This window comes from Poecile atricapillus, chromosome 1 (assembly GCF_030490865.1).
Source record: "Poecile atricapillus isolate bPoeAtr1 chromosome 1, bPoeAtr1.hap1, whole genome shotgun sequence".
In the NCBI taxonomy this organism is placed as follows: domain Eukaryota; kingdom Metazoa; phylum Chordata; class Aves; order Passeriformes; family Paridae; genus Poecile; species Poecile atricapillus.
In genome coordinates, this window is record NC_081249.1 from 86,251,429 (window position 1) to 86,265,616 (window position 14,188).

Here is a 14,188-nt window from a genome sequence, read left to right on the forward strand (position 1 = left end):
TTTCCAGTTCACAGGTTTGAAAAGTGCCTTTAAATTGATGATTGTTTCTAAAGCTGCAACACACTATCAGTTTTAAGTTCTTCTTGCTTAATAAAAAAGTCTGTGAACATTTGCATTTGGCCTGTGAGAATTTCTTGGAGAAAGCCAAACCAGGTGAACTGAAATGGCAATTGGAAGGCGATTCAATGAATGTACTTGATCCTTGTGGGTCTCTTCCAACTCAGAATATTTGAGCATTCTATAATACTCTGAATTCACATTTTGTTAAATTCTTCCTTGTGTTCCTGAACAGACACATGTGGAAGTTGACACAAAGTTTATCAAAAAGCACATTTAAAATGATGACAGAAGAAAGAAATAAGTAATTTTCAGAAGCAATCCCCAAACGCATGGGAACACCAAATATTCACAGCGGAGAGACAGAAATGGGCAACCAACTGAGCCCCTGAGAGCTAAAGGTATGTGTTTACTCCAATGCTGATTAAATTCCATTTTCCTCCCTTTTACCTACCAAGTCTGTGTTCTGATGATTCTAATGCTTCTCAATGTCTCCTAGCACTGTTAATACCATTTGTTTGTTACAATTTTAATTTCAATTTCCATAACATTATGCCTAACTTTATCCAATGAAAACTCTTAAGAAAAACTGTTGTGTGTTACTATGTTTTAAATACTTGAGCAGAGAAGAGAAAAGGAAATTATTAAGTGATGGTTCCACTTTGCAGTCTTACCGCTCTCCCAAAATTATCATTAGAGTTTGGATATTAGCAACAGATTTCACACTACCCAGCAATATGAAGACAAACTCAATTTCTGTTTAAATCCCAGGCTAACAGCTGAAGCCACCAGCAGAACACCTGACAGTAAACAGTGATCATAAGTGTAGAAATCTCAGTTTAGTTTCATGTTATCTCAGTGGCTTCAAAAAAATGCAAGGTGATGAGTCATTCCCTTTCAACCCAGGGGAGCCCAGGACCCTAGTTTAAGAAATTCTCCCATTGCCAATTTCTCATGTTAAGCCCACCAAAATAAAACAGCTGCAAATGCTATGTTGCAACTTACAATGCTTTATTAATGAATTAAATTAATGAAATGGATACTTACCATAATACTATATAAACAGATCTTAGGACTATGATGGAAACTAGTGTTCCATACATGATCTGAAAATAAAAAAAGAGATAAAATTCAGCAGTTGGGTTCAAGAGACCTTATAAAATACTACAGGAGTAAAAATTTTTTAAAGCCTCTGGTTTTTTTGGTTTTATTTTTAAGTCTCAGGGAAATAGCATTCCTTCTACCTTCATCTCCAGAAAGCTGTCTATTCAAGTTTCAAATAAAAGTATGATTAAAAAGCATGTCCTTTATACAACTGCAGGAAAAAGCCAGTTTTGTAAAACCAATGTTCCACCATTCTAAATTGGAAAGCAAACACTAGATGGCACTCAGAAAGCATCCTGAAATCAAAACCAGTAACTAACCCCTATTATCTCTTCTCTCTCTGTGCATTTTAGCCCAGGATTGTACAAGCATCAGCTAAAGCTGTTTTTGAAAGCAGTGCTTCTATTTGATTAATGTTTTCCTGAAAGCAAACACCTGAATAGACTGTGCACTATTCCCACACTGAGCCTCACTAAGGGGAAAAACTTTCCAGGAAGCATTTCAAACAACTATTACAGATTGTTTGGATTCAATCTAATTATATAGTGGGAAGGCTGCACACGCTGAAAAGATCCATGAGCAAAATCTGACTCACTGTAGGCTTGATGAATTTGAATGCAATCACCTGACTTAAAAAAAGTCAAAGTAATAATTTATTTTTGCCTCATGATCTTTAAATCACTCTCCTTTTTTTATTCACAAACTTAAAATCTATGTAACACCACCTCCAAGATGCACAGATCTTAAAGAAGAGAAAAAATGCGGCCAGTCATGCCCAAGAGTGATGCAGAAGTCACTGCAGCAGGAAGGATTTTTAGACACTGGTGACATTCAATTACTTTCTGTATTTTTTTTATTCTGAACACTGGTTTCCTCCTGTCAAAAGGCAGTTTGTTCCAAGCAGCTGTGCCTCTCTTTTTTTGCCTCTTTCCAGTGGCCCACAAGCCTTCCAGTATCTTTTTCTTCCTTGTTCATTGACTCAACTCTCCTATTTTGCTTCTACTTAGCTACTATCTAATTCTACTACCTAATTCTGCCTTTGTTTTACATGAAACGGAAAAATTATAAACCTTTGCTGTCTATTTTTAAAAACTGCTACACCTCACAGACAAATCGGTATCCTTACCATGTTCTATTTTCCTCCTTATACCCCTCTCCTTCTTTTTGACTGTCTTTGAGACAGGGAGTGCCTCTCACTCTGCTGTAACTGGGGCGTTCAGATTCTACTAACCTGTAAGTATGTCTAGTCATCTCACATAAAATAGGTTACTGTAATAATGCAAAGTGAAACACGCCTTCCAAAAATCCATAAAGGCAAATTTGCAAACTCCTTTTAGGTTTAAGGATGAGGTTAGTACCACACACTGTGCACATATACAGAACAAGACAGATAACAGAGCCTTTATGTTTGACAACAGGTAAAAGTAAGCTCCAATACTGACTATTCAAAGTCAGTCAGCACAGCAGCTCTTCATTTGCATTCAGAACAAGATTAAAGAACTTCAGTAAATAAATTACTACTACTGTGTGTTCTGCTCTGTAGAGCTAAACAAAGCAAAACTATTTGAAAGGCTAATTGGTTCTGGCTTGTAATTTATACAAAGCTGTTAGTTAATTCCAGTCCCCTTTTTGGGGTACAGCAAGTAAACCAGGAAAAAAAAAGAAAACCAACAAAACCTGCTAGACACAGCTTAAGTGCTTATCAGTCCCAAGCTAAGGATAGGAAGGGGAGTGCTCAGGTATGCTAGCTGCTGCCTGCTGGTACAATTCTTCATTGCTGACATTTTGCCTAAAAAGATCTAACCACATAAATACATTATTTGCGTCATTTGAAATAGCCCTTTTCATTTTTTTTCTAATCAAATACAGCAATTTATTCTAAGAGAAAGAGATGGTACAAAGGAAGATACCCATAGAAAGGCTCCTCCAGAATGCAAATTACAGTTTGATTTGCCGATCTCTCTTTCTTTGCTCCTTCTTAAAATTTCCATTGCTAAAATACTCCTTTGCAGTAGAGATATGGGAAAAAACTATCCATTAAGAGCAATTTCTGTCATACACATTAGCGGTTGTGACCACCCTTACGACTGTACCCAAATTGCTAAATTGCTTTTGGATTGTTTGTACAAGGAGTTCAATAGTGTCAGACTATGCCTAGAGAAACAGATGTTACAGGCAGCCTAAAGCCCAGGTAAAATGCTACCTTTTTCAGCAGTTGCTAAAAGCAGGAAAGAGCAAAAGCTAGGAAAAGCTTCCTTAGCAGACTTTTCGGCTTGGTATTTCCTACTGAGTTAATGGCTTGCAGAAGAGGACAGTAGTAATGGAGGAAGGAAAAAAAAAAAAAAAGAACCTTGCAGTGACTGAAGAAAAATATGCCCATAGCTGACACTTCAATTTCTTGCCTTTTCCGCTTCCCCACCCAAACAGGTTGTTAGCAGTAAAACACATTTGTGTTTAAAAGCCTGTAAAAGACTGGAACAACAAACTGTTCTGCTCTGTATGCTCCAATCCTCCTCACTGAAGGTGAGCACCCAAGAGGTGCTGCTGTGATATACAGAGACTGTAGCTGCACACCACCCTCAGCTATTTCTTACTAGAGGGCTACACACCAAGCTGCACAACTTAGTTCAGATGTCAGGCAGCAGTGCTTACTTTATGCCCTTTACTTATGCCCTTTACCATCCATGGCTTTACTATTTTTATCAAGGTAAAACTTCATTAGGTATCACATCTAGGCACTCCCTGCACTCCTTTGGTGATCTGTGAACAGTTTAGAACAAGCATAGTTCTTGTCTTCTATTTGTCCCTCAGTACATCTCTTCCATTTCGAATCACTCCTCATCCTCAGGGTCTCCCAGTTATCTGTTCATTTCCTCCCAAACTTTGTATCATCACAAATACCAGCAGTACACTCTTCTCTTTCCTGCTACAGGTTGTTAAAAAGGAAACCAACCAAACAAAACAGTCCACCTAATGATTCCAAGAAAATTCAGGCTTTCTCATAATCTCCTTTAGTCCTTTTTCACTAGTTACTACCTTATCCTATTTGCAACTCTCCTACTGATCTGCTTCATCAGCTGGCTTGGTTTCTCATGGGACACCACAAGAATATTCTAGAATGCCTATTTTTTACATTAAATTTCTTAATGTAGAAGAAACAGCTATTTAGTATATTTTTCCATTAACCTTTTAATTATTTGTTTGCTAAAATTTGCCTCAAACTGTCATAGCAGATGACTACACAAATAAAACAGTGTTTTAGAACTATTTCACTATTCACATAATTTGGCTCACTAGCTGAACAAGGTTTTTGATCGTGACAAGTGATCAGATGTGATATACCACAAGCAGACATCAGGATGGAACACGTTGCTGTGTAGTGACAGCTTTCTAGGCCTCATCATATTAGGAAGAAGGCTACTGGTATGACTTGAGTTGAAAGTTTAACTTCCAGAGTAACTACCTCTACTTCCAGGGCTGTCTCTGTATTTCTGTGGATCACTTCACACTAGCAGCCATTCTTCCCCCTCCCACCCCTTTCCCTGTATACATGTGGTAAACAGGGATGAACAACTAATCTGATTCAAAATTAATTCCAAGTAGAGTTTCAACCTGTTGACTTCCCCAATCAGATTCACATCAGAAAATAAATTTGTGTGCCAGATGGAAAAGAGAGGAGAGGCACAGCTGTTTTCTATGACAATGATACTGGCTTAAAAACAACCAGGCAGCTGGGACATAGGGCTGTTTAGCACCTTGAAAACTAGGATTAATATTGCTCTAGTTTAAGAGACTTGAATATAAACAAGAAAATATATGGCTGTAAAGACCATTAATATATTTCATTTAACTGATGAGGCAGCAAAAAATACTAGATCAGCTGTCAAGCAGGAATTGGTTTTTTCCTTCAAATGATGTGCTGCCTCCAACTTCCCAAAACATGCATCTCATGCTTCCAACAGTTGAAGCACTAAAACCCTTAAAGATCTCCCTTAATATATGGATGCAGAAAAAGAAGTTGGTCTCTGCTGCCACTGTGCCATGGACAACAAACTGAAATCACCTCTGTGCCCTGCTGGCAGCTGGCAATTTATGAGCCTAAATTGGAAAGACAAGTAGAAAGTAACTTAGGGGAAAATGAAGCTTGGATCCTTAGCAATCCTTGGTTGCTAAATGTAATAGGATCCTTTTTTCATTCTTACTGGCCTCCTTCCAGATGAAAAAAAAACCCCACAATCCAGACTGAAACAATGAACAACAAAAAGTTATCCTTGTAGTTCTTTCTCTTTTTGCAAGGCTGACAAAATGATCACAGAAAAACACCTGGAGGAACCAAATGCTGCTTTATCTCCTGATGCTGCTTTCTAACCCAGTTAGAAAGATTGCGATTTAAACTATGATTGCATGAACATATTTAATTTTACTTCAAGTCTAAGTGAACCACTCAGTTTGAAAATGCTTACAGAAATTATTTAATTTTTTATGCACTCTAAAATAATGTACAAGTATTAAGAAAATAACCTTACTTAGCTGTGCAACCAGGGAAATATTTCCTCAGGATTTACAACATATTTGGCAAAGACTGTGAATAAATGACTACAGTACTTGAGCATTTGGAATTCGGCCATAACTGTATGTTCTCCATAAAAATCAATTTGGAAAGAATTGTAAAAAGTCCAATACTTTTATGGGATTCAAATATTTTCTACATCGATTCCTCATGTATAAATTATAACAGGGAATTCATATTCTGAACCTAAGAGAAAACAGATGCAGAAAATTAAAGGCATGGGACAACAGTTTAAGGTTTCCCTCTTTCCCAAAAAGTTATAATATCTATTGTGTTAGTTTTTGTGATATGGGGCAATACCTATGCCAATGCATTAAAATGGACTATAGTGAAGATGCATTGTATTTATTCCAATAAATACAGCTTGGGAAAATAATTTATTAAAGAGATAAAAGTTCATTATAAATAGTAGGTTCTGCCACTGTTGTTAATAAAACTACTCTTAAGTCACTTCATTCAAAACCCATTATGACCAGCTCAGTAAAAGCACCAGAAATTGTCACTTTCGTCCCAGTCAGTACCTTTCTGCTGGAAATGTAAGTAGGGGAAAAAAAATAGAGGATTTAATTAATATCACTAAAAGATCCCATACTGCAATTTTCTCTTTTATCTATAGGTAGGGTAACAATTCATGTTTCTAGGGGAGATTATTTGGAGCAGCTGAAAATTTATTCTCTTGATCAGCACTTCACTAATCCACCAACAAGAGCCACGTATCATTTTTACAACTGCTGATGCAGCAGGCATATTTTGACAAGCAGTGGCACTACCAATTTCAAAAAGCAAAGCTTTAAAGCTCCGTCTTGCAAAGAGCTCAGTGCTTTTTGCTTGGCAATTTTTCAGCTGTTATCCCTAATAAAAAAAACATAAATGAGGGAAAACTACCCATGGCATACAGAAATGAGCATCATTTCCTAACCTCCTGTGAAGAGGTAAGTGATGCAGGTCCTATCCCCACAGGCAGGGGATACATATTAATACTGCTACAAAAGGAGCCTGTACCAAATATGCCATTAAGTCTGGACAAAGCAGTCTGGTACAAAACCCTAGAAGGCATTCTGTGCTTAAACTCACCTTGAATTTCCACAAAGTAAAGTTGAGTAGTTTAAAAACTCAAACTAATACGTTAAAGCAGAGAGAAGAATGTAGTGCTAAGTCAATCAAGACATCTTATGATGCAAGGTCATAGTTTCAAAGCAGCTGCTAATGGAAAGCAGCAGAAAAAGACTTATTTAGCTGTTCCTCTCTCACACCTCAGGGTCACCTCATTACCCTTGCCACAGATGAAAACCATAGGAAATATTAGGTCAAAAGCTAAAACACAACACACATTAAGCAATCTAGTTTTTCAGGTCACTAAGTAAGAGGATGATGACATGACAGGCAGCAATACGGCTTAAAATAAAAACAAATGGCAAATTGTGCTTCTCTTCCATCTTTCTTCTAGCAGTAAAATACTGTAACAAATTCCACTGAAACAGCATAGTTAAAAACCAAAACTAGCTCTTCCAACAGAGCAAGATTTACCTGATGGAATACAGGCTCTTTCAAATCTAGGTAAACCTGGAATAATTAAAAAAGAGAAATAATTTGCAACAGAACCATCATAATATTATTCATCTAAATATTGCCTAGGCTTCTCCTGCTAGAATCAAGCCATGAGTGCCTATCCATGCACCATTAAAGTTGATCATATATTTTAAGTTTCCTCTGGCAAAACCTGAGGTTTTAACTGTGGAATTATTTTAAATTAAGAAGCACCAATAAAAACATTACCACCTAACATAAGGCTTCTAATTTAGTAGAGTCGAACACATACAAAAACAATTAAGATGCTGAAGTTACCAGATGTTCTCGATATGCACTGCAAGAAGAAAACATACTTAATTTTGATTTGCTATTATTGTTTTTGACAACAGTGTAATGTTTCAATTAATTTTACAAAAAGCTAGTAGTTCTTCCTATTAGTAATACAGCTAATTTAAGTTATGTTCTTGAAAAGGGAGAAGCACTAGACCTTACGCATAATGTGCCACAAGTGTAAAAAATTTTAGGAGAAACAGAAGAGAAGAGGCAAGTATTTTGGCAGCTGAAGATGACTTATAATAATACTTTAATTTTTAAAGAAATGGTTATCAATAAAAATTACATAGGAAATTCCATCTGTGGTTGACAGCCAGCATGAAACTGAATTTATTCATAAAGAATGAGCACTCCACTGACAAAGGGAGACAAGTTAGCCATGACAAAAAAATTAGAAGCATTTTAACAAACAGCTAAGTTCTTCTCTTATTCTGCCTGTTTTAAAACACCAGTTTGGATCCTGGACTGGGTATCACAGTTCACTTTTTTGCAGTCAAACAGAATGATTCTTATTTCTACAGATGAATTAAAGTGAAAGAAGGTGAGAAACACAGCTTATCCAAGGTCTCATGTTGAGTTAATGGCAACTGTTTTTCTCACATTCCTATTCTAGCAACTGGATTATTGCTTTTCCTCCTTATTTATTCTGTACAGTGGTTTAGATAGAAAGGTTTTAGGTTTCTCTTGCCAGCAACATAATTTTCCCAACAAAAGAATAATTTGTCTTTCTTGACTGGAAGTGACAGAGATTTAGTATTGCCTCTATAACATTCCTCCAACTGTCAGAAAAACTGCCAAACTAAGGGTGAAAATGCCATATTAGAAAAAGTTACTTACTATGCTGACTACGACGCTGTATGTTATTAACAAGAAAAGCAGTGCATAATTGACTGTATTCTTGTACTTGAAACATTCATACCTGGAAGAAAGGATAAAGGAGAGAGATAACATTCATCACTTACCATATAATGGATACAATTTCCAAGGTATAATATTAAAAAATGTGTGAGAAAATTGATCCAAATTAGTCTTAGGCCCCCCCAGAAAATCTAACTCCTTCCAAAAAGATGTATTATTTTAAGGAAAAAAATCATGCTCTTACCAATAAATGCTTTTTTAAAAATCTAAGGCAAAAAAACCCTAACACCAATAAGCTCAAGCATATGCCAAGAAGTAACCCTCTCTAAGAAAAGAGTTTCTGGAGCAGAAGTGTTTTCAGAAGGTGCTTACAGGGTGATAATGGATGGCAAATTCGAAATTAGTTTAACATGCGGCACAGCTGTCAAAAACATTACTGAGCAAACAGTAATTTTTTGCCTTACAAAACGGTTAACTCAGATCTGTTAAAATGTAGGTTGTTAACGGCTTCACTACAGTTGCAGTGCAGTAAATTTGCTAGATTGGGTACCAGCAGAAGTGGAAGGTAAAACCACCTGACTGCTCCCAGTATGTAAAACAACCAATTAAAATTACCTTCACAATGTCTCAGTCTCAGTTGTGATGGAAATACACACACATCCCAGACTACATCTTCATCAGAAAAAAGGTCCATAAAAATCCCAGCAAAAATGAATTTTGAGAAGCCCATTATTGTCAGTGCTGAAGGAAGCTGTCTATATAATTCCAAGTTACATCTGCCTAGTTCCTTTGTTTATAAACTTGGAGAAACAGACACCATCATGAACTGATAAAAGGAAATAAAATAAAAATACATCTGGGAAACAAAAAGTCTAAAGGCAGCACTAATGTGCTACTTTGCAAAATGGCTTGCTGAAGTAATTACACAGCTTGAGAATCAGCAGGACTGAATGATGTATAAGGGAATGTCCTGTGCACAACCACCTGCAACCTACCTTCAAGCAAACCAAAACAATTATTAAAGGCCTCCTATATGACATTAGTTCATTTTTTTGAGCATTTTAATTGCTACCAGACATACATACACAGACTCTTACTGGAGCTATAAATGCAGTAACAGACTTCAGTGCTTTTGAAGATAATAGAGTAATGACTACACTAAAAAAAAAATTAAAAAACAATCAGGTAGATTTTTTATAGCCATTTCTCATCCTCTTTTCCAATCACATTCATATCAGACAAATACAAAGGCAATTTCAAGGAGATAGGGAGCTACAATGGAAATATTTCTGCTAAAAAGGCATTATGATTCTGGTCCTGAGTTTGTACAAATGACACTAACATATGAGTCACAAACTGAGGGCAATTTCCATAGATAGGGGTTTAGTCCTAAAGCATCCCATCTCCATTGCAAGCTACCAGTAATCTTCACCAAGACATCACAATTTTCAACACCTGAATATTCGATATGCTCAAAAGCAAAAATATATTTTTTTCTTTTTTTTGTCTGCAACAAGTTGATTTATCATTTTCATTTGCCAAGTGACAGAACAAATCATATTCAATCCAGACCTTGGAGCAACAGGCAAGAAAAAGCCAACTTATGGTATCTTTACATTATTTACATCTTTACATTATCAAATGCTACATTGCTCCCAAAATTAAATGGGAGAACATATCCTGGCATCACATTAAGCTGTCATGCATGTTCTAAGACACTCTCCCCAAAATATGTATTCAACTCCTCATAAAATCTTGTCCCCTTAATTTTCCAGATGAGTGAAAAGCAGGTTTAGCCAGAAACATGAAATTTGCATTTTGAGCCAGAATACATCATAGCAATCCAGCTCAAATAAATTATGTTGCTAATTTTGTAGGCTTTACTGAAGTTGATTTTATTATGTCTGTGTTTTTACAGAAGTAGCACTAAGCTCTGATTGTATACTACACTAAGGCTTTAATGAGTGGGGTTTTTTTCCCTACTGAAAAAAACCCCATTGGTAAAATATATCTAAAGTAGCAAAAGCTAGGACTAAAGCCAGCCTTGTACTCTAATATAGTAATGCTGTACAGAAACAGATCTCACTGAAAGCAGTAGAAGCTTTCTCTCCATATATGCTAAATTTTGCTTCAGAGACTCTACATTTCAAAAGTTAACATTTCATAAATATTCAAGGAAAAAAATTAACAAGTACTTACAGGCAGTAGACAAACACACAACAACTGTATATCATTGGCAGTTCATCCAACAGCTGTAAAAAGCAAAGGCATCAAAACATGAAAGCTACTTTTAACTCACAAGCTTGTCTAAGTTAATTAAGGAGAAGTAAGTCTTAAGTAAACAGGAGTTTTTAAGTCATTTGGATATCCATCTTCTTGACTGTAGTCTAACACGTAGCACTGTCAAACCCTGTTCAGCTGCATTAAAAAGCTTATTACTCTGAATCTTTTGAATATTATCCTTCATAAACGCCCACACCTTCAAAGTATCTTGACATTTTTGCTGCTCATACCTCTTAAAATATTTGTAGGAATTAGTTCTGTAAAGCCAGGCTGAAGAAGACCATCCCATCTATGGCCTTAAAGTCAGCAGCATGTTCTTACTTGACAGAGAAATTGAAATGTAATTTTTCCATAGCATAAATTACAATTTTAGCCCATTAGGATGGGCAATATGCTTGCATGTTTACTTTCTAATTTTAGAAATTTCTTACATTGTTTTAATTCAGAGACAGGGTTTTTTGTTTATTTGATGTGTGGGGTTCTTGTGGGCTGTTTTGTTGGGGTTTTCTCCCAAAAATTATGGCTGCACATAAGGTTTTATTATCTCAAATAACTTTTATACTTTGGGAGAAGAATGGTGTGTTTCAGCTAAAATAGTTACTTCTCCAGGAACTTGCCACCTTAATAGAATGGAATTAAAGTTGTAATCACAAGAGAGTTGATTTCTCAATAGCAGGTACACTCAAAACTGCCATTTAACATTAGCAGGAAAAAGAATCATAGCATCATTTTCTTTTAGAACTTCTCATCAAAGAACTTTCTTGAATTTCTGCTTATAAATATACAGTTAAACTTACCTTCCTATTAAGGAAGGACTGAAAATCATGGAAATAAAAAAGGATACAAATGGATCAATGAAGATCCACAGCCCCTGATTTCTAATATATTAGGCAAACATTAATAGTAAGGGCTTTTAGAACTTATAGAGCTTGACTTCTGAGAAAAACAAGAACTAGATGCAAAAAACATTATGACCTTTTTCAATCATCACTCAAAGTTCTTGATGGCTGTGCCTGTAAAGAAATTGCTTTCCTACTACTGCTACAGGGTACTTAAGCTCATAACAATGTTATTCTAAACAATGAGATTGTTAAGAGCAGTAAGCAGCTCACTCAAACCCTTTTATAAAGCCAGCCTGATTCTGCTCAGTTTGGGATCATTTTCTAACTGCACTGTCAAAACCTCCATTTTAGCTTTAAAATTTCCTATTGTGAAAAAAAGAAAAAAAAAAAGTGGATCTAATTCTTTATGAAAGAAGAGAGATGTATTATCTTGAGTGTGAAGTATTAGCTCATTGTGATTTTGGTTATATATAAAGCTCAGGAACTGTTTCACAAGAGCGCTAAACAGCTCTGCTGCCCAGCTGCCACTGATAGGGCAGATGTTGCTTCTGCCCCCACGCTGCCACTGCCTCTCTCCAGTGAGGAGATCAGACTGGTCCGGCTTATGGGAAGCCAGGTCCAGGTGCTGAGCCAGCACACAACCAATCTTGCAGAGCAAGGTTTAAATGCCAGACCTGTGCATTACAGGGTCAGGGACCGCAACAGGCAGCACTAAGACAGTATCAGGAGCATTGGTAGCAGCTGAAGCTATCAGGAATGTTCGGTGGCACCTTGCTATCACAGTAGTTCATCTTTGCTGTGATGCCTTAGAGGGGACAAAACAGAAACAATAGCTGAATTCAGCTTTACAGTAATAGTATTCTAAAAATTCAGAGATGTGCTTTTCCAAGTCTGATAGGAATTAGCCACAGGATTAATTCATGTGGCTGTTAAAGAGTGTGAGTCATTTAACACCTCATAAAAGAATAAGGTGGGGGAAGAACAAGAAATACAATACATGAAAATTTTCCAGATTTGGACAGGTGATTACACTCTTAAGTTCATCTGCTGGCAGCATCTCAGGGACATTACAATAGCAACAAAGAGCCTCTCAAAAGATCTTAACTAGAATTTGCATGCAGAAGACAATGACTTCTGTATCTAAAGGAATTAATGCTTCTAGCAGTACTGTCAAAGGCATGCCTGGACAATGAAGAGCCATGGAAAGAAGGAAACTTAGGGAGCTGATTTCACTGGCTAAATAAGCATTTTGTGCAGGCCTCAAGAATCCAATCAAGCAGATTCCCATAAAAATAACAGAAAAAGGAACGATCTCCGCAGAAGTATTCTAACAACTGTTTTCAAGAACAGAAGCCTTCACATTTTTCTTAATTAAACAAATTGAATCTATCATTTACAGTATTAAGATTGCAAAACAAATGTAAAAAAAGAAAGTCTCCTTGACCAGCTATGCTGATTTGTAAACATAACAAGAGAAAGTGAATGAGAAAAGTTTATTTACTGGTTGAACTGTTTCCTCCATGGTGATCAGTAAACAAACAATTGGAATAATTATGGACACTTGTGGATTGGCTGCCAAAATAAATGTACTTTCTCTGCCTCACACAAAGCCTTTTACATCAGTTGACAAGATGATGTAAGACATTCCTGCTTCCCTCTTATCTGCTTCTGCCCCACTTTACTTACCACAGTTCATAGGCCCCTTAGCTGTTCTGATGCAACACAAGAACTATTGAGCAAGCAGCAGCAAAGTGACTTAGATTAAAATAAAGCTTCTACACACACACATACAGCTTCCAGTAACAACTGCAAAATAACCCCAACCAAAACAAACACCCAAAACCCCTCCACCCAAAACAAAACAAACAACCACAATCTCCCCCTTCATAAAAGGTTTTACATATGGATCATTTTAATGATTGAGATTTCAGGGTGCCCTTTCTCACCTCTGCATCAGTGTGAGAAAGAGGATTTGAAATATTGGCCATGATAGGAACAAGGAGCTGAGGGAAGTAATATGAAAAAGGTGGAAAATCAAGGCAGTTTCACCACCAAATACAGGTAAATAGCACCCTAATTTGGGAGGGAGTGGTGAAATGGATCAACAAACCACTTTTTTCATGGCAAGAAAAGCACCAAATAGTCTTGCATGGTGACAGTGGTATGCTCTGTGGAAGCTGACAGCCTCCACCATATGCCAGAGATACAACCAGAGCACTATGGAGGCAAATATCAAGCAATCAGCAATATGTAGGTCCCACTGTGATCAGCAGGACTCAATTCAGCTGCCACAGCATAGCTGCCTAATGCCACCTGAGATGCTCTGTCACCTCCAATACACCCATCCAAGACTGGCAGATGTGATGGGAGTCTAAGAAAACCTCACCTTTGTGAGATGGGAGCTGGAGGCTTGAGAGAACACTCACAGGGTCTAAAATAACACTAAACATCTCTGTTTAGACAAACAAATCTTTTTTGAGCAAAGATTGCCAGTGGAGTCTGGAGAATGATTCAGCCCAACCAACTACCTCTGTCCACTCCACTGATTTAACTGTATTTCCATTGGCTATGGTGGGAACACAGACTTTTAAATATAGGTTTCTTCATTTTG

General features: G+C 36.8%; 1 protein-coding gene across 1 annotated transcript in view; it reads right to left on the minus strand.

The window, feature by feature from the left end:
* The window catches only part of ACER3 (alkaline ceramidase 3), a 54,231-nt gene that overhangs the window by 13,123 nt on the left and 26,920 nt on the right, over window positions 1-14,188 (minus strand). Inside the window, exons 4-7 of the mRNA XM_058859721.1 lie at window positions 10,652-10,704; window positions 8,432-8,513; window positions 7,259-7,294; window positions 1,105-1,163 (exon numbers count right to left, since the gene is read on the minus strand). Coding sequence (XP_058715704.1) covers window positions 1,105-1,163; window positions 7,259-7,294; window positions 8,432-8,513; window positions 10,652-10,704 — 230 coding nt within the window. The remainder of the gene's footprint in view (window positions 1-1,104; window positions 1,164-7,258; window positions 7,295-8,431; window positions 8,514-10,651; window positions 10,705-14,188) is intronic.